The sequence below is a fragment of the Equus quagga genome, chromosome 5 (assembly GCF_021613505.1).
Source record: "Equus quagga isolate Etosha38 chromosome 5, UCLA_HA_Equagga_1.0, whole genome shotgun sequence".
NCBI classification, from domain to species: Eukaryota; Metazoa; Chordata; class Mammalia; order Perissodactyla; family Equidae; genus Equus; species Equus quagga.
This window is the reverse complement of record NC_060271.1, coordinates 98,789,088-98,802,685: the sequence shown is the minus strand read 5'-3', so window position 1 is coordinate 98,802,685 and position 13,598 is coordinate 98,789,088. Positions and strand designations below refer to the sequence as shown.

At 44.2% G+C, this 13,598-nt stretch overlaps 1 protein-coding gene across 1 annotated transcript in view; it reads right to left on the bottom strand.

Moving 5' to 3' along the window:
* The window catches only part of LHCGR (luteinizing hormone/choriogonadotropin receptor), a 53,354-nt gene that overhangs the window by 4,040 nt on the left and 35,716 nt on the right, over positions 1-13,598 (bottom strand). Inside the window, exons 8-10 of the mRNA XM_046661762.1 lie at positions 9,120-9,194; positions 5,064-5,249; positions 1,709-1,789 (exon numbers count right to left, since the gene is read on the bottom strand). Coding sequence (XP_046517718.1) covers positions 1,709-1,789; positions 5,064-5,249; positions 9,120-9,194 — 342 coding nt within the window. The remainder of the gene's footprint in view (positions 1-1,708; positions 1,790-5,063; positions 5,250-9,119; positions 9,195-13,598) is intronic.

The window sequence follows — 13,598 nt, the reverse complement described above, 5'->3', positions numbered from 1 at the left end:
TTCTGAAGGCTATGCAGGGTGTGTGAATGGACTCGCACGGGCTGAGCAATATTGAGTCAGAGGAAGGAGAAGCAGTAGCACCACTGCCCCGGTCACAATGAACAATGAAGGGAGAAAAGACAGGAGTTTTAGGAGGACAATGGGGCCAGTCATAGCAGTAAGGACACCATGATGTCTTGGGGAGAGTAGGTAAGGCTTAGTGGCTAGCTCTAGAATTTCTGAACTCCAGGGACTCAGAAATAGCAATCTGGTGAGAAGGGGGGAAGAAGATTTATCATAAAAAATGTTTTTGCAGGAAGTACACTCTTTTTATTTAGATCATAGATTAATTTCAAGTAGTTTTGGGGATGCTGGAGATTAGGAGGCTGGTTTTAAAGCAGTGTTAGCATAGCAAACTCAGGATCGTGTGCTCACTGGGGAAGGCTTGGGGTGGGGGTTGCTGAGGATTATTGAGAGTGGGCTAAAGTCTCCCCTCCCTCAAGCCACCCCTCGGTGCTACCCTTGACTTGTACCCATAAGCAGCTTCCTGTTGATGAGAGGAAAAAGCCATATGGTTGCAAAAGAGTTATGTGGAAGGTGACCGATGGAGAGAATATCAAGAGAGAAGAGTGGAAAGGGTGAGGAAAGGAACACTGGAGGATAGATGGTGTCAGACCTAAATGAAAGAAAAAGAAAAGAAGAATACAGACTATAATATTTATAATGTACCCTAGAAGCTGTCACATTCTTCAACAATTCCCTTCACTCTCACAATTCTGAAAGCCAAGTGATATTTCTGCTGTCTCTTACGGATGAGGAAAAAAAGTCTCAAAAAAGATAAGTATTGTCCAGGGATACCCAGTGTTACAGGAACATTACTGCCAAGGATTCATATCCAACCCTGAGGAGCCCCAAAGCCCAGGGTCCTTCCATCATTTCACCCTGCTGCCTCTGGATAACTTGCAGATTGATGGGGGACAAAAAGAGAAAAGATGTAGAAGAGAGAATGGAGATGGGCAGGGTATCCTAGAAGGGCATGTGGGTTTGTAGCCTGAAGGACACATGGGGGGAATAATGAAACTTCTAAGTCGCAGTAAATGTGGCCTCGGGACACTGGGATTATCTTCTGAGGCTTGCTCTTTTACATTTGAAGGTATGTGAAATGCCAAACAGGCAGGAAAAATGTTAAAAAGATCAGTCAGTAGAATAGAAATATAGCTCCCATCCAGTGTATGTTAGTGATAGCATTCAAGATGAATAAGTTTAAGCTCCAGAGTATAGTGGTCAAGGTGGCCTACGTCTCTTTGAAGGCAGAGGCTACTTCGAGAAGCCATGTCTACAATCAGTTAATCTTTGTAGAGTGCTGACCATGTGACTAGTGAAAACTCCTACAAATGAAGCTATGACTTAAACAAGCCCTTAGTGACATCAAAGTACCTGCAAATAAAATTTTAATTTCTGAGGAGAATTTAATATAATTGTAGAATGAACATGTAGGTACATTTTTTAAAGCGTTTTTTTTTTTTTTTTTGACCAGTTGAAAGAGATACCTGATCAACTGGATGTCACTTACAAAGAAAAATTCTCACTTTAAAGCTATTATAAAATGCTTTGCAAACATGCCCCCAACCAAGACTTTTATCAAAAGAAAATAGTTGGCACTGATAATAATAAGGTGCACACAGAATGAGATATGGCTCCCTGAGTTTCTTTGCATGCAAATACTTACAGTGTTCCATTATTTGGTTTCCTTGCTGTGCTTTCACATTGTTGGGAAAAGTTTTCAAAAATGGAAAATGAAAAATTCTGTCTGAAAGAGAAGACGTGAAAAAAAAAGGCAGTTGAGCTTTTGGTCTTTAAACTAAACCTGATCATGTCTGTTTATGCTTTGTTCATCCAAATTCTTTACCTATTACACCAGTGTCGTGTTCTGCACCATTGTCCTAACTGAAATGCTTCCTGGGGAGACAGTAAAGGCTTCCGAATTGTCATTAGAGCGCTTCCAGCTTAGATAAAATGCTTCTGAATGCCAAGTGTTTTGTGTGGGCTCTAGAGATGAAAAAACTTAAATTTGTCATACTGAATCACGGATTTTTCAGTGCTCATTAAAAGCTACCTTTCTGGTATATTAACATTTGCTCTTCCTCACTCTCCTCACCACATCGGCCTTGATGAACAAATAACCATTCATGGCTTTGAATTGTAGCTGGGAATCTCTTGTGTAAGGATTTGAAGATACTGGACCTGAAATTATTATGTGAATTTTCTGCATTTTTTTTTTTTGCTCATGTGCAGAAATATATGTGGGTGATTCTCATTCCTCCATCTTTTTCTCTAAGAAGTTTAGCCTATGGAAAGGGGGAAAATGTCAAAAAATTAAAAGAAGGCTTGTATTCCTAAGATGAAACCAAAGGGAGGCACAAAGGAAAACTGAGTGAAGAAACGGAAGAAAGGAGAGCAGGCTGTGAGAGCTTCAGCCTTTCCTGAGGAGGGAGGAGAAATGAAGCGACGCGAGCTGCATTCTTCTCCTCCAATATTAATAAGACAATTCCTTGTAGGAATGACTTTGTACAAAAGCAGGGAGGTGGAGAATATATCAGAACAATTTGACCTATTGGACTCACTTTCAAAAATTAATCAGCTTGTTATTTTGGGTGAGAATTATAAATCTTCAAATTTGGATCAAATTATGTGTGTGTGTATGTTTAATGCTGGCTCTGTATCTGACACTTCGAGATAGTGTGTGTGAACCAATCTACAGTTAACAGGAAATGTGGTTGTTCTTGGCCTTCAGATGATAGCACTGGGTTCCATCTACTCTTATCTTTTTTGAAATTTTAATCATAGATACCAAGGAGATCTTTGGGGCCATCTGCCCAGGCAGCTGTGCGTTATCCAGGCTCAGCAGCTGCAGGGCAGAGGGCTGACTCAGAATTTGCACAAACATTCCATTGGCCCAGCTTCACTGCTCCATCCTCACTAGCGTCCAAGGTCTGGAGCTTTAGGGGTACGGACGGGCTCAGTTAAAGCTTGTAATCTCAATCACAATAACCTCTGCATGCTACATTCCCATCTCACTTTGATACTGGCCCACAATTTCATGATCACCCTCCATCCCACTTTTTTTTTTTTTTTTTTACCCAGAGCTAGTCTTTTTCATCTACTGGAATAAAAAACCCCTGAACTGAAGTTTTTATATGTCAGTAATTTCAGAAGGGAGGTGACTTCTTTGCCACAAAATTGGAGGTGTCCAGAATCAGCTTTATCATAAACCAGTGTCTGTGTAATTCTCCTAATTGGTCTCTCACCAGTTTGCTCACTTCTAACTCATTCTCCACCCTGCTGCCAGAGTGATATTTTACAAAAGCAAATTTGAATAATTTGGCTTTAAATTCTTCAGGGGTTCCCCATCCTCTGAGCAACTTGGCGTAGCACTCAGAGCCCATCATAGTTCACCTCTCCCGGGTTTCCTTTCCTCACTTATCTTCCTCCATGGACCCATAAGTGTACTTGCTTCAGCTTTTCTCACTGACTTTCATCCTACTGTTTCTTGCCTTTGTGTCTTCACACAATCTATGTTGTCTTCTTGGCATGCTTTTCCCCACACATGTCTAGCCGACTCCTACCTGTTTCTCAAGACTCAGCAGAAGTTACTTCCTCAGGAAGCCTTCCATAAGCCCTGCTGCCATTTAGAAGCTCTTCCTCTGTGCTCCTGGAACACTCTGTTCTGTTCTCAGCTCTATCATAACATTTGCTGTATTGAACTTAAACATTGGCTCTCATGTGTGTTGCCCCCACATAGCTGTTTGTGACTCTGTGAGGGTTGAGATGAGCTCTCACTCATCTTTGCATCTTTAGACTTTTGCACAGTGTTGAAACATGGTAGGTGCTCAGTTAATGTTCTTTGAAGCTCATTTAATGGCTCTCTGAGCATGGGAGTGGTTTGTCCTTTTGGTTACCTCAAAAGCTTTGGATAATCCTGCATGTACCCATGCAAGGCACAGAGCAGGTATATAATAATACAGGCTGGGTGATTAATTATAAAAGGGTTGATTCCAAACAAAGACAGCAGCATCCTGGTGTCATTTTCTCAGTGCTTCATCTAATTAATTGATTGAGATTATCTTTTTAGGCTGCGTGATATCCCTATAAGGCAATGTTTTCCCAGCTGTACGTGTGACCTGTTAGCGGGTCATGAAAACAACAGATTGCATCAAGGGTAGCATTAAAAACAAACAAATGTGAAATAAAATAGAGTGAAATTGACAAGAAAATATCAGAGTGTATCATGTATAAAAAGTTAAGGATTGCTTTTTTTTTTTTCAGTGACATATGTGATGTGTATTGGGTTGCAATGTAAAAAAGGTATCTTTTAGTATGCCTCTCAGTCAACAACGTCTGGAAAACAATGCTTTAAGGAAAGAATGAAATCATGCACACCCTGTCATTCCATTCTGGATTGAAGTGAACCAGTTGAATAGGTCAGATGCCCCCACTGGACACGAACCAGCCAGGAACTTGTGCCTTTTCTGTTCCCACACTAAGCTCATCATTAGGGAGCTAGGATTCAGTTCTGAAATGGAAGATGGTCTTCTGCTGGGAGAGAAATAGCTTAAAACAACAGCAACAAAACGCAAAACTTGTAGTGTTTTGTGTCCATTTTTTATTAAAGATTAAGATGTTAGGTAAAATTTACCCTCTTGAGCCTACTTCCCCCACTTCTTTAAAAATGCTGCTTTCTGATGAGGACTAGAGCTAATTGATCTTTGAGATGTCAGTTTTGTACTCCATTTTGCAACTGCAATTATAGCCTAATTTAAGGCTATAATTCAATTAGCCCAGAGGCTACAAAGGTCTTCTAGCTGCAGGTTAAATTGGCTGTTTGGAATCAGTTTCCAAAACTGATGGTTTTGGAGGAAACAAGATGGTTTGTTTTCTTCTTGTCTATCTGAAAGTGATCCCATGGCTACAGAATTGTTCTAGAAGGCAGGGAGTGAAGGGGCAGGGAGCTGTCAACCAATTGACTATTTTCAAAGCTGAGTTTGCCACAGCTTGGCAGGCTTTACCTTTTGTGTTTTACTTACTCTTTTGTTGGCAAGTTTCTAAAAGCACAGCAGTGGCTTGGGTAAGTCAGTGTGGCAGCCAGGAGATTGGTAAATTTTTCTCTTGACGGTAATTTTTTTAGAGAATAGGATGATGTGGCAATTAGCGTCTGAATGGACTCCAGCCCATAGCTAGGTAGGGCCTGCAGTTTGGTGGAAGAAATATCCCTGAAAAATAAAAGAGAGAAAGGCTTTTTATTTATTTATTTTGTACCTTTGATTCATTGAATGAAATGTCTTCTCAACCATAATATCATTCCAGGTTCTAAGGAATCTTTTCTCCATCTTGCCTTTCTACTAATTCTCCATTTCAGTATTCTCATTAGGATCTAAATTCAAAAAGTGATGCTGTGGTTTTTTTCTCTCCTAAGTATCCCATTATTCTTTTCAAGGTTGAATATAGCTCCTTGTACCTGCCATAGGTTCATTAACATTTCTCTCTCTCCCTCTCCTGATTCCTTTCTCCCTCTCCCTCCCTCCCTCTACCTCTTTCCACTTAGCAGAAGTGAAATAACTACTTGCTTTATGAGACAGCAGCCACATGCAGTGACATCAGCTTTTGAGCTCTACTCTAGGGGAAAATATTCAGGGCTTTAGATGCCTTGGTCTTTGATTGGTCAAGCCCTGCAGGGTAGGTTTTCATGAAGCACAGGCTGGTTATGCTGTTAAGAGCTGCTGTGTGGCATTGGCCATCATCTACCTGGGAAGAGGAATACATGTTCTCGAAAGGCAAACCGGATTCATCAGTCCAAAGCAAGCAGACACTCGGCTATGACATCAGAACTGTGTAGAAAGCTCAAGTGTTGTAAACAAGGTCCTGAATTCCTTGGTTTTTCTAGACTTGAGGCATCGTTCAAGAAGACTCCAAACAAGTTAAATATGAGGAGGAAGAACAGTCGGTGTCAGTGGGAATTTAAACATTCTGTCCATCTTCTAAGCAGCTGCTGCTGATGCCCCATGAAACTTCCCCAGCAGCACAACTCCCTCAGCAAGCTGCCTCAGTACTTCCTGCCCAGCACATGGGAGGGGTCAGGAGGTGATTGATGGGCAGATGAACTTGACAACATGGAGCGACTACTAGTGTAGACCCTTGCTGGAACAATAAAGGCAGCAGAATTTGCCTCACGGGCGGCACACTTTTGCTGTTTTTGTGCCCTTGTCGATTTAGGTAACCAGTGTTCTCATTCTGCTTTATAGAGTTATTATCTCAGATGTGTTAGAGATTGAAAATGTGACTCTTTGTAGGCCTCGTGGGTTTTTTGGTTTTTTTGGGGCGTGGGGGTGGTGAGGATATATTTTAAACTAGGATTCTAGAAATGACAAGGTCTCATTACAAAGAAGTGAATCTCTGATAATAGATTTTCAGTCTCAGTGACAGACCAGTGGGGGAAATATTTTTGGGGTGTGGGTGGAAGGAACCCTTAGAGACACCACTTAAATCCTAAGGGTGTAATGAGAATACTGTCTGGGAAGTAAGAGACGTAGGTCTGGCCCCACTGTTCTGAACAAGACAGTGTAGGTGCCTGCAGTGCTCCCAGTAATTTCTATGTAGGCTGACCGAGCAGCTCTTCAAGAAGACTGTCTTACAGGGTGCCTTGTGACCACACCAGCTCTGTCATGTCCTGTGCCTGGCCCAGAGGCAACGCTCTTCAGCTGTCCAGTGGCCAAGTGAGTGGCCAGCTTGCTGTAAGAGTTCTGCCTACAGGCTGTACTAGACTGGAGAGTATTCAACCAACCTGTAAGATTCTGAGTCTGGTGTACTTTGAATATGAGACATACAGACAGGGACCCTAGGGTAGGGTGGCAGAAGCTGAGAGATGGCAGAGAAAGCAGGAGTACAGGAGCACTGTACTCACAAGTAGAAGCCATAAAGTAGAAGTCATGAGGTTGAGTGGAGAGCAGAAAGAGCTGGGATTGATAGTGGCAGAAGTCAGGACATGGAGAAGGTCAGGAGTTTTAGTGGCGGGAGTTAGGAAGCAGAAAGAGTCAGGGGTTGATGGTGTCAGGAAATAAGAAGTCGACGGAGTCAGCATGGATAGTGGCAGGAGCTGGGAAGCAGTTGAATTCAGGAGTTGATAGTGGTGGGAGCTAGGAACTAGATACAGTCGGTTTGGTAGTGGTGGGGTAGGAAGAAGACAGGGTCAAGAGGTGATAGTGGATAGGAGTCAGGAAAAGAGAGTCAGGAGTTGATAGTGGCAAGAGCTAAGTCGATAGAGTTTGGAGTTTATATAATGGTTGGAGATAGAAAGTAGGCAGAATCATGAGTTGATACTATCAAGAGCTAGGATATAAAGAATAACTGGGTCAGTTCATTCTTTCCGCTGCTCAAAACCCTAAAGCCTTCTCATCTCACTTAGAGAACAGGCAAATCCTCATAATAGCCACAAGGCCCTCCATGACCTGGCTCTCTGCAACCTCTCTGTCCTTATGTTCTAGAACTCTCCTCTTTGCTCACTCTGCCACACTGGCCTTCTTTCTGTTCTTCAGATAGTACAAGGCAAGTTCTTGCCTCAGGGCCTTTCTTTTTGCCATTCCCTCTGCCTGGAACGCTCTTCCCGCTGACATCCACATCACTTGCTCCCTCACCTCTTTCAGATGTTTGCTTAGGTGAAACTTTTTCAGGATGGTCTTCTCTGACCATCTTCTTCAGAATGGTAGCTTGCCCTCCCTGGAACTCCTTTTCTCCAAGCAACTGAATTTTTCTCCTCCGTAACCAACACCATCTGGCATACTACATATTTTATTTATTTATTTGATCCTTGTCTGTCTTCCCCCATTCTGTTAAGGCAGAGATGTTCATATTTTCATATTCTCTGCTGTTTTCCTGATGCCTGATCCTGTGGCTAGCACATAGTATGGACCTATAAAGTAGTTATTGGATAAATGATGAATGAATAAACAAACAGATGAACTGAGTTACACTGCTCACTGTCTTTCTAGCACTTTTCTCATTTTAAAATTATGTGCCTGCTTATTGTTGTCCCCCTCACATGACTATAATCTCTTTAGGGGCAGGGACCAGAGCTGTTTTGCTCACCACTGTCTCTTCAGCATGGTGTGGTGCCTGGTGAACAGGAGGTGTTCAGTCAATGGTTGTTGAATGCATAACAGCGTACTAGGTAGGGAGTAATGGGCCAGCGCCTCTGTGGAGGGTGCTGAGGTGACCCTGTGTTAGATCTGCAGAGGGTCTGGAACCCTGTGCATTTCTCCCTGAGGCCTGATGGCAGCTACAGGTGTTTCCTGTAAGATGTCCCAGGCTTCCCAGGGCTTTGTCAGGACACGACTGTTTCAGTTTGCTGTTCCTCTTAATTTTCATACGTGTCCTTACGCTAAACTCCCATTAACTGGGGGAACTTGGCTCTGCTCCTTGCACCCTCAGAAAGTCTGACACACAGCAGTGCAGCCCTGTCCAGCCAAGACCCGGGGCAAGTCTGATCTCTGGCTTTGGATTGCCATGAGTGGGTGCCAGCTGGGCAGCACAAGAGGCGGCCCTCCATATTTGGTGTTATAGGTTGAATAGTCTCCCCAGATTCGTATGTTGAAGTCCTAACCCCCAGGGCCTCAGAATGTGACCTTGTTTATAAATAGGGTTGTTACAGAGGTAGTTGAGTTAAAATGAGCTCATTAGGATAGACCCTAATCCAATATGACTGATATCCTTATAAAAAGGGGGAATTTGGAGACAGACAGACAGACATACACACACAGAATGCTGTGTGGAGATTGGAGTCACACTGCCACAACCAGAGGAACTACCAGCAGCAAGGAGAGAGGCCTGGAACAGATGTTTCCCTCACAGCCCTCAGCAGGAACCAACCCTGCCAACACCTTGATTTTGGACTTCTTGCCTCTAGAACCATGAGACAATACTGTGCTGTCGTCTAAGCCCCACAGTTTGTGGTGCTTTGTTATGGAAGCCCTTTCACACGCAGAGGCTGATGCCCCACAAACGGGGCTGTAGACGATGTGGCTGGACACCCTACGCAGGCCTGTTGGGGTGCACTGGGTGGGGAGGGGAGGCAGCAGCACTGTACTCACAAGATGCTGGGCCCTGTGGCCCCCTGGAAGGCTCCGTTGTGCATCTTCTCCAGCTGGGCATTTTCCTTTAGCTCCCTGTGGGGAAGGACAGTATCCTTAGTGGAGTTTGCACCTCACGTGTACCCAGTCATAGCTGTGTACACACGTTTGGACCAACCTGTGTGCATGGTGCTCAGGTCAGAGGGCACAAGTGGGGGCTGTAGGTAAAGTGGAAAAAAGACACACTAGTGCTTGGTGAATTGTGAACTTGCTGGAGTGTGTGTTCGGCCCCACCTTTCCTCTGCAGTTTCCCCCTGCTCCGGGGAACCCTTTGTCCTACAACTAAAAGCACTCACCCCCTGCTGTCCTGGAGTTATGGAGGTTTACCACCAGACAGTGGGGCAAGGATGAAAATGCTGCTCTAGTGTTCAAGGCTGCGGGTGGAAGTGCAGCCTGCCCTGTCTCAGGCTCTCAGCTGCCCTGACCTTGGAGGTCTCCGTTTGTTAATCGTAATATACCGAAATTTGCAAATATTTTACTTAAAAAGAAAAAGTAGGGTCCATTCAGTTACCTCTTTCACAGTGTTAATTGCATTCTTTTCATTTCAGATTTGCATTTCTCAGTGGGTGAGAAGGGGGAGGAAGGACAGCCTGTGTAGAAAATTGCCCCGTACCCTGGGTGTCCCTGGGGTCTGTGCTGTGTTTATGATCATCGCCAAGTGTGCATGTTGTGGACACAAAATGGTTAGGGCCACTGCTCTTAAGATGGTGGCAGAAGCCAAAAGCTGCTCTGGGCAGTGGCTTCCTGAGGGCTTCTGTTCCCTTTAGCTTAAAGCAGCTCAAGCCTGACCCTGCAGAGCAGCTTCCTGTCTGGGCCCTGACGCTGGTGTCTGCAAACACAGGACCTTCTCTGGGCGGACAAGGGTGCTGGGAGAGGAGGTCCTGGGCTCAGGCCTGCCAGCCTTCTTTTGAGCACTTTCTTTGACTAAGAGAAGGGTAGTGACTGAAAGAGCATTCTGGAAAACCCTGGACACAGTAGGCATAGTGTCCCTCTGTCGTTGGTGATTTTGAGCATGGGAACATGATTCTTCTGCACCACTGTTACAGTGTTACACGACAAAACGGATGCACAACAGCCACCCCCTCCCCTGCAGGATGCCTCGGTAATTACCTGGCTCATCTCAGCTTTACGTCTTCTTTATCGTCCTTCTGCATGTCTCCACATCACGCCTGCCATTTACAAACTGCAAAAGCCCCTGCCTCTCACTCCCTGGGTAGCTGTTTTCCACATGCTTCCACTAAGCACTTTCCTTGGAATCCCTCAGCCCTTTCATCAGAATGCACCCGTCTCACATCGGCCCATCCCCTGGGAGTATTTCCACTTTCAAAGAGATGAGGTTGTCAGCGTCAACTGCTGTTTAAAATCTAAATCAAAAGAAATTTTCCTTCTCAAACCTCCATGGCTCTTCTCCCTGATTGGGTTTGTTTTAATTATGTTCGGCTATGGTCATACCTCGTTGAAACCGGGCTCTGTGAGCAAATAATCTTCATATCAGCCAGGTCAAAGTAATTGTTCAAATTTCATGACAGAGCATTTTGCATGTTTCATTAAAACACAGCTCTTTCTGTATACTGATAACTCTGCATTGTGTAACTTGGTCAAAAATAAATTCAACTGCCGCATTTTCCTGGGGGCACTTTGGGCGTCTCCCAGTGACATGGCCCTCCAGGTGAGGTGCACGGCTAGGATGACCTTTGGAGAGTGGGCGAACCCCCAAACTCCACCCAAAGCTTTCCCAAGTGGGGTGCTCTGGGGATGGGAGGCACTGACTCTGGGCCGCCTGGAGGTGCTGATCCTCCCCACCCTGTCCTGCCTTAGGAACCGGCAGGTTTGAGAACTTTGCGGGGCTTTGGTGTCATTGTTCTGAACAACTTTGGACAAGCCTATTTACGAGGAAGGTGTCAGAAACTGGGCTGAATGTACAGTTTGAAAATTTTGCTTAATGGTCTTGAAAACTACTCCACCTTCCCTGCTTAAATCCTTCAGTGGGTCTCCTTGCCCTTAGAATGAATTCCAACTCCTTTCCAAGGCCCCTCAGTTCTGCATGGGTCCATCTCCGTCTTCAGGTTTATCTCATACCTGTCTTCCCTTTGCTGAAGACCCTCCAGCCACACTGGCCTCTTCTCAATACCTGGAGCTCATCAACTTCTTTTCTTTCCCAACTCAGGACCTTTGCATATGCTGCTCCCCTTTTCTGTAACACTCTTCCCCTCACTATTGCCAGAGTGGACTTCTTGCCATCCTTTAGGCTTAGCCTAAATATCACATCCTTGGTGAGGCTATCCCTGAGCACCTAACCTAAAATCAGTCACACCTTGTATTCTTGCAGATCTCGGTAACAGGTTATTTCCTTCAGGGTACACATCACTACCTGCAATACATTCATTTATTTACTTGTCTTTTTGTCTATCTCTTCTGCTGGAACAGAAACGTCATGAGGGCGGAGACTCCACTCTATCATTGCAGACTTAGCACCTAACATAGTGCCTAATATATTGGTGATGCTTAATAAGTGTTTGTTGAATGAATAAATGAATGAAATTGATGTGTGTTCTTGGCAAAATGATTTGTGTTCTTGGTTTCCTCTTTCTTGCAACAATGAGATGTGGGGAATATGGAATCTTGATTAATTGGAGTTTTCGATGTCCACAACCATTTTGGCATCTCCAAAGCCACTGAGACACTGCAGCCAAGGCCCTCCCTCCTGAAGTCTTAGTTTCCTTGACCTTCCAGGGAGGAGGTCTTCCTCCCACATCTGTCTGTTTTTGCTCTGGCTTCTCTTCCTCATCTCTTGTTTCCTCCCAATTTTATATTCAGTTCTCTTATTTTCTCCCCTTGTCCAGGTGACGTCAGTCACAAAGGACTTCAGCCACCCCCTCTATTCAGATAACCCTGATGTCTGTGTCTCCAGCTCTGGCCTGCCCCTTCCAACCCTCTGTCCTCCCTACTGACAGATGAACCCTCCAGACGCACCCCTCTCACACTTCCCATCGCAGAACTTTCAATGGCTTCTCATTTTCTACAGTAGAGAGTCCAAATTCTTTACTCTGGCATCTAAGGCCTTTCTTGCTTTGTCTCTAACCCACATCTAGAACTTTCTAAAAGATACTATTTGCTGGTCTATGAACACATCCCATGCTTCCTCCTCTGGGCCATTCTTTTTGTTGTCCTCTGCCCAGAATGCATTTTCCTTCCATCTTTGCCTGTCCAGGTTAGGCCCAGCTCAAAGTCTACTCTCACGAGGCTTTCTCTAATTCCTTCTCTTCTGCCTTTGCAATCTCGGAGGACTTTCTGTCTTTCAGGGCAGGTGTCATGCTTTGCCTTCTGTTTTAGTTACTACTTAGAGTGCAGTTTATGTACCATTTGGAGATGCTTCTTTCTAGGCTGTAAGCTCCTGCGGAGCAAACACCAGGGCTTATGCATCTTCATTTCCCCTCCAAATATAGCCTGTTCCTTAAACACAGCTGATGCTTGGCGAACGCTTGTTGAGTGGATAATGGAATGGGGCATCTGAGAGTACTGTGCCGGGAGGGGAGATGCATCTGACTTAAATTTGGCAGAACCAGATTCAATTGGCTAGAGTGAACCCTTTGTTAAATTCAAGTCAACAGGAAAATGAGGGAAATTCACTCCATGATTGGAAGGACAACTTTTAAAAAGCTACCATTTCTTGAGCCCTTAGTATATGCCAGACCTGTGCTAAGAGCATAAAAATATAATCTTATTTAATTATCATTCATCCATAATTAATTAACCATGTAATGTAGTAAATAATTAATAAATGAGCACCTACTCTGTGCCAGGCTGAGGATACAAAACAGACCTTTTCATTGGTGGGGGTGTCCTCAAAACAAGCTTATTGGCGGCTCCATTTGATGGAGGAGAACGTTGTGGCTAAGACAGATTAAGCAACTTGCTCAAGGTCAAGCTGATAAATAATGGGTTTGGAGTTTGAGTCACAGTCAGTGACTCTTAGTTCTGTTCTCTTGGTCACCAAGCTAAACAGCATGGTATAAATATAATAGGGTCTTTGATTAAAATCTATAGTTAAAATAAATAGTATATTGTCTAGGCTTATGCTACTCAACTTCAGACTGGCAGCACCAGCATCTCCTGGGAGCTTGTTAAAACTGCAAATTCTCAGGCCCTACCCTAGACCCATTGAACCAAGGTCTCTGGGGGTTGGGCCTGGGAATCTCTGTTTTAACAATCTCCACGTTATTCTTACGTCTGTTAAAGTTTGAGAGGCACTGGTATAGACCATGGTTTATATGACTTATTTATTATAAAAGCCTTTTCATGTGTTTATTTTCCTTACTTTTGGCTTTAGTTGAGCTTTTCTTAGTTTTTATCATACACAGCTGTAGGGTGATCATCACCTCACCCTGTCCCTGTCATGGTTCAAACGGCCCTAGCCCCACAAGCTTTGTGAATGAGCCA